The sequence below is a fragment of the Acanthisitta chloris genome, unplaced genomic scaffold (assembly GCF_000695815.1).
Source record: "Acanthisitta chloris isolate BGI_N310 unplaced genomic scaffold, ASM69581v1 scaffold13286, whole genome shotgun sequence".
Lineage (NCBI taxonomy): Eukaryota > Metazoa > Chordata > Aves > Passeriformes > Acanthisittidae > Acanthisitta > Acanthisitta chloris.
Genome location: NW_008676530.1, coordinates 1 through 6690, shown reverse-complemented (window position 1 = coordinate 6690; position 6690 = coordinate 1). Strand labels below are relative to the sequence as shown.

General features: G+C 51.7%; 2 protein-coding genes across 2 annotated transcripts; one reads left to right on the top strand and one right to left on the bottom strand.

The window, feature by feature from the left end:
- Window positions 1–100: 100 nt before the first annotated feature.
- DIABLO (diablo, IAP-binding mitochondrial protein) lies at window positions 101–1980 on the top strand (the record flags this gene model as incomplete). Its single annotated transcript, XM_009076187.1, has 5 exons — window positions 101–212; window positions 357–488; window positions 750–870; window positions 973–1074; window positions 1769–1980. Coding segments are annotated over 5 exons (679 nt in total), but the record flags the coding sequence as incomplete, so codon positions are not given.
- A 3610-nt stretch (window positions 1981–5590) lies between these two features.
- Window positions 5591–6687, bottom strand: LOC103803617 (UDP-GlcNAc:betaGal beta-1,3-N-acetylglucosaminyltransferase 4-like). The gene is given in 2 exon segments (XM_009076186.1): window positions 5591–6459; window positions 6462–6687. Coding segments are annotated over 2 exon segments (1095 nt in total).
- Window positions 6688–6690: the final 3 nt, after the last annotated feature.

Here is a 6690-nt window from a genome sequence, read left to right as displayed (position 1 = left end):
CAGCTTGGGCCACCCAGGACAGCTCCAGGTGCCGTTGTCCTCTCTGATCCCGATTTCCCTGGCGATTTCCTGCACTAACCTTTGCCTCTTGCCTCTCCAGCCGGAGTTTCCCTGCGCTGGGCGGCGTGAGGAGGCAGAGCCTGGCGGCTCGGTGGCCCCAGGCCGCGGGGCTGGGGCTGGGGGTGGCCCTGTGTGCTGTCCCCGTGGCAGAGGTAACTCCCTGCTGCTCAGTTTGACGTTCAAACCCACTTGTTTAGCATTGTACAGGCTCACTCAGGGCTTTCCCTTACCTGTGCTTTTGGCTAATATCCGTAGGGAAGGCAATGTAGACGTCATGGGAATGTCTTGTCTTCCAGCAGCAGAACTCCATGTCCCTCAGTAACGATGCCTTGATCAAGAGAGCAGTGTCCCTGGTGACAGACAGCACTGCCACACTCCTGTCCCAGACCACCTATGCCCTGATTGAGGCTCTGACAGAGTACACAAAGGTAAGCTCAGAGCTCACACACCTGCCTGGCAGCTCGGTGCTGGGAATACCAGCTGATCTGGCACTAGCTGCACCTGTTAAACTGAGCTGAAAATGGAGTTTTGCAAGATGAACTCAGTCAGAGATGTGGGGCTGAGGGTGAGTCCTTATTAGTACAGCAAGTGCATGAAGAGCAGTTTTGCTAATTAACATCAGGTAACACTGGGACAGCATCAGAGCTGTGCAGGCTGTCATGTAACTGTGTGAAGTGATTCCTTCACAGGCAGTTTATACCCTGGTGTCTCTCTACAAGCAATACTCAAACCTTCTTGGGAAAATGAACTCGGAAGAGGTGGATGCAATCTGGCAGGTGGTCATAGGAGCCAGAGTTGATGTAAGCCCTTGTCTCCCTTCTGTTAGCAATCTGCCTCTCCCAGCCCTGCTCAGAACACCTCTCCCCAGGGCACTGTGTGGAGCAGCTCTCAGGACTGTCACACCTGGTGAAGTAACTCTGTGGTTTATTTTGCAGGAATACCTGAGGCTGGAATCCAGCTGGATGACAGCACTGAGGCTGTCAGAGATGGCAGCAGAGGCTGCGTATCAGTCAGGTGAGCACGCAGAAACACTGAGGCTTTCTTTTCCCTTTGCCCTTATTGAATGAGATTGAGGGACACAGAATTGAGAGAAACAGAACATTCACTCAGGTAACACACCAGTCCACAGCCAGTGCCTGACTTACAGCTGCTAAGAACTTACACTGTTTTTTTACAAGTGCAGGAGGTGCATTCTGAGAACTTGGCCTGGAAACTTCACATGTGGTTTAGGTCAAAACCAACCAAGATCAAAAATGTTTGAGGGAAGAGTTTAGTCATTTTTCAGTGCAGGGTTCAAACCCAGTTCTGGGAGCTGCAAAACTGAGGCTGCCAGGGAGTCCTGCAGGGCTTCCTAGCTGGATTCAGCTTTATTAAAGAAAGGATACTAATATGGGCCTTTTCTCTGTGTAGAGATTTGGTAGCTCTGGGATTGAGTTTTGGGCTGGTTTATGGTAAATTGGCACTGGAGTGGAGAAGAGAGGGAAAGCAAGGAGTACACAGGGACACCCTAACTCCTGAAAACGACCCAGAGTCTGTATTCAAGGAAGCAGTAGAATCTCAGAGCAGACAAACTGCTGTCTGAGGTGAATGAATGGAGCGTGAGCAGAGCCCAAGAGCCATCAAAACACAGCGAAGCAGATGCTCATTACAGTAATTTCCTTAATGGCAGGTTTGCTGTAAGGCAGTGTGTTCCATGCTTCCCCTCCAGGTGCAGACCAGGCCTCGGTCACAGCTCGCAGCCACATCCAGCTGGTGAAGTCCCAGGTGCAGGAGGTGAGACAGCTGTCCCAGAAAGCAGAGACCAAACTCGCTGAAGCTCAGACAGAGGAGCTGATAAAGGCTCAAGGAGAGGATTCGTTGCCTCAGGGTGTTCTGGGCAGTGTGGACTCGGGGGATGACCCTTACCTTCGGGAGGACTGAGGAGAACTGAGGTGTACAACGTGTGACAATCACAAATTGAACAGTCCCAAACATTTCGGGTGTGGGACAGTGGAAAACTACTGAAACAAACCCATTATTCCATTTTTTCCCCCCCAAGCAGAATTGTTTTACAAATCAAGTCACTTCCAAGTACCTGGAAAGCCTTGACCCTGTTTGTTACTTACCTTGTTTGTAATCCTTTTAGATTCACTTATTTAAGTGTTTATCTATGCAAATGTGACATTGCTGTCAGGGTGTGAATTGTGTCCCTGCTGGAGGGTCCTGCTGCTGCAGGGTGTGCTGGGAGAGCTGACCAGGCATCGGCCACAGGAGTGTCTCAAGGCCCTTGGTTTTAGCAGGTGAAGTAAGTGATGTCTGTGAGGAGATGCTCTTATTAAACTGCAAAAGCATCTTGCTGTGGGTGTGCCCATTTGGGCAAGAGATGAAGTCCTGTTTTCTGTTTGAATATAAAAGACTTAATGTCATAGTCTGACCAAGTGACACTGAGCTGCAGTGGGAGAAATATTTGCTGTAGAGCTGAGAACCTTCCCTGGGGTTACTCCTGCTCTTGGTGCAGTTCTACAGTTCAGCACAGCAACATCTCTCACCTAAGAGTCACCACCTGGGATGTTCCCCAGGAAGCAAAGAGAGGTTTGATTTTCTAGATACTGTGGTTATAAACAAAACTGTTGTGGCAACTGCTGCGTGCCTTCTGTGCAAAGCAGTGAGCAAAGACAAGTGTTAAACATGGCAATGCTTTCCAGCACAAGTTTCAGGAAAATAATTCTCTGGTTTAGTAAGCTTAACATTTCACTGCAGAACCACACTGTGTTCATCTTCTGCCTCCACAGCTAATGTGACATTTGCTTTCTAGAACAGCATCCAGTGAACTTTGTCACTGCTGACTGGAGCCAGTTAATCCCCATTTGTCAGGTTTTGTAGGAAAACACACATTAGTCATAGGGGGTTCACCACAAGTTAGCATCTGCTGCACTGCCTCTGTGTTAAGGTTGCTGTTACTCAGTTGTGTCTGACGAGGAATTCTCTGACCTGCAGCATGAACTGTCTCTCACTTTGCCTCCCTTAGACGAGTGCAGGCTCAGCTGCACAGCACTGTACAGCTACAGGTGAAGTAGTAAAAGAACTAACAAACCACCTTGCCTTGCTCCTCACTGGGTGCTGCTGTGTCCAAGCAGGATGGCAGTCTGGAATTAGCTCAGAGGAAGCTGCCAGTGTCTGCTGTGCCTGCAGTCACATCCCAAATTCAGCTTTGGGCTGGAGCATTAGGGAAAAACCACTAAGATAAGAGGATTATGTGAGCATAGACAAGCCCTTGGTCAGCCTCTAACCACAACTGCTCTCCTTTGGTACCTGCTGCAGCTGAGGAACCCGAGTGCACATGGAAGTTGTGTTCCTTTCAGGGTGCCACAGAACTCTGCTCAGATGTTTGCATGGCAGAGACACAGACTGAGACAGATGACCACTGCCAGAAGCCTGCAAAGCCAGAGAACACCTTCTTCCCCTTTCAGAGCCTGCTCCCAGCCCCTTGTCCCTCCACTTCTCCTTTCACTGCATGCCCTGAGCTTCCTTCCCAAGAGCTGTGCACGTCCAACATGACGTGACAGGAACCAACTCCTCAGCTCAGCCAAGTCCAAGTGGGATTGAGGAGCTGCCTCCAAAATGGGGCAGAAGAAAGGCCCTCACTGTTTTTAGGAAGGGAGAGTTGCCAGTTGAGGGTTAGCCCACACACTTAAGCCCACAACAGACATGACATCACCCTCTACATTATGTCACTGAGTTTGCTTTGGGAATCATGGAGTGGATCAGAAAAATGCTGCCACAGCAGCTCACAGGGTACCACAGTACCTGCTCTCTCCACTCTCTTCTCTGGGACAAGCAGCAGTGCCCAGGGAGTTGTGCCCACAAATTGGGGGTTTGCTGCTGAATTCAGCCTTGTTTACAAAGCCAGCACACCTGAAACTACACACAGGCAGTTTCTCAGCTGCAGTAATGAAGGTAGGGCTGCAGTGAGAAGGCACAGCAGCAGCTGCACAACCCACACGAGGATGGACACACACAGGGTCACCCCTCAGCAGAACAGTTCTTGTAGACAAACCCCTACTGACACGTGGCACAGAAACAGCTCCAGAGTGGCACCTTCTGCTGCGAGAGCCTGTGGGGCTCAGCCAAGCTACACCAGCTGCTTCAAACAGCCAAGACAGCACATCCTGCCTGAGGCTGTGCAGCTCCCTGACACCCCACCGAGGGCTGGGAGCCTGTCCCAAGAGCTCCTCACCCCTCCCATCCTGGGGTGTCCTCAGTGTCCCTGTCTGTAGTACAAGCAAGAACCTTCTGGAAGCACTTGCCTGGCACCTCTGAAAGCTCCAGCTCCCACCTGGGGGGTGGTGAGCACTGGGCAGCTGGCACTACAAACAGCAACTACCACAGCACCCATGACTCAGGTTGCTGTAATCACACACTTCCTCTCTGCCCACTACCTTTTTCCCCTAGAGCTGCCAGGATGAATCCTGCTCACACACAGCACAGCAGCTCTGATCCCTCAGCACAGCGCCCTGACACTGGTAAGATTCACACAAGTATCACCAGAGCTTAGTTCCACAGTTGCTCTTTCATCAAATTAGGAACTCCAGCACACTCTGATTAATCAATCTATCGGTGCAGCTTGCCTGGACAGGGCAGGGAACAGCAGCTGCTCACAGGAAAGCAAGTGGCAAGTAATCATTTTCCACATAGCCTTGTCCTCTTTCATAACAACGACTCCTTAATGCACATACCCAGCACCAGGTCTCAGCCTTCCCTGCCTCTTAGGGCTCTTAGCTTTCAGGAGACACAAGAATATTCCTGTGGAAATAATTTTCAAAACTCTATTTTATTTGTACCCAGCATTGCAACAGCAAAAACCCTAACACCTCCCACACAACATGAGATGCTACAGCCACTCAACCCACCACTGTGATTAGTCAAGGCACATTGCTCCTCTCAAACCCAATCAGAAAGTGTTTGTGCAAAAGTTTCCAGTGCAAGTAAACATGTAACGAACTTCTGTAGAAGCCAAAGGGCTTGAGTCAGACCCCAGACCCTTGGCTCGCGCGCTGTGCTAGGGCAATACATTTTTGAGACTCTTTATTCCCCACTGCACTCCCTTGCTCCTGCTGCTGGTAGGAGCTGTGGGATTGCTGCCCAGGGACAGCAGAGCTGCAGTGGACCCAGCAGCACACACTGGCCTTTCTCCCACTCGAGTCATTTCAGGTGCTCTGTCACTTGTTAGTCATCACTGGCCTCCCCACACGAGACCAACGTGGCTGGTGGCCCCTCACTCACAGCCCCGTGGCAGTTGTGACTTCCCCTGGCTCCAGTCTGGCTGGGAGGAACCAAATCTGCTGTGCCATGTCTCACTGAGCTACCAGCTCCATCTGCACCCCATGGCAAATCAGCTACCACAAGTAACCCCCAACAGGAAAAGACTTACTGCAAACCAAACCCTGATGGCTCCGGCGCAGACCGTTAGTAACGGACACGTTCCCACCACAACCTGATTCTTAGTTTAAGTGGCCTCTCTCAGTCACCAGGCACAATCCTGCTGTGCTCATCAGTAGGTTCCTTTCCAGCCCCTGTAGCTGTGTGTCACTGACACCGCACACCTAATGCTCTCATCCTTCACCAGTGTCCACATGATCCACAGCTCCGCTGGGTTGAGTTTGTGCACAATCATCAGCTCTTTGTACAAACACGGATCAAAAGCATTGAAAGGTCTCTGGATCCCAAAAGTCTTAAAGCCGGGGTGGTTCTCCGGGGTCACCGACATCTTTGCCAGACACATTCCCACAAAGACATCATCTATTGGGAAGAGCTCCGTGCCCTCCGCGGTGCTCCGGAGGCGACGCACCGTCTCTCTGGACATCACGTAGCCCCCTCCTCCCGCATAGAGGGGATAGAAGGGAGCTCCATACATGGACTCTGGAATGAAATACTTGACCTGGGTGTTCCTGATGGGACGAGCGTTGGCAATCACATCCCCAACGAACAGATCCTGTTCAGGGTCCAATCCCTGGAGGAACTCGACAATGTTGTAAGTGTTGACAAACACGTCGTCATCGCCCTTCAGCACAAACCTGGTGTGCAGACAATCCTCCATGAACCAGCGGAGGAAATGCAGCTCCTTCAGGGTCAAGTTGAAGAAGTCGTCCACAAAATCCCACTGCAGGATGTCACCAAACTCCTGGCTCTCGTAAGCCAGCAGCTGGTGCAGGGGCTGCACCTGGACTTTGGCCTCGGAGCGCCCCAGGAGGAACACCAGCTTGATGTGTTTGCCCCCGATGGAGACCTCCTTCCCCCAAGTGTTCCTGATTGCCACTCGCCGGTCGATGTTCATTGGGGAGGACTTGATTGCCAGCAAGAGGAACATCTCTTGGCTGCACCTGGAAGGCTTCAACAGGACCGAGAAGTTCCGGCAGTGCGGTGGAGCTCCGGGAGGGCGAGGGAAGAGTTGGCCAGGGTCAAATTCGGCAAACACTTGCTGGGTGCAGCATTGTCCAGCACCGGCGACTTCGGGCTGTGATTCTCCTCATCCCCTTTGCGGTTCGCGGGCGACGCTGCCAACTTCGCCTGTTTGTTCACGTAGAGCAGCCAGGCGAGCAGCGAGACGGACACGGTGTAAAGCGCCAGGCTCTTAACCCGGGGATACATGGC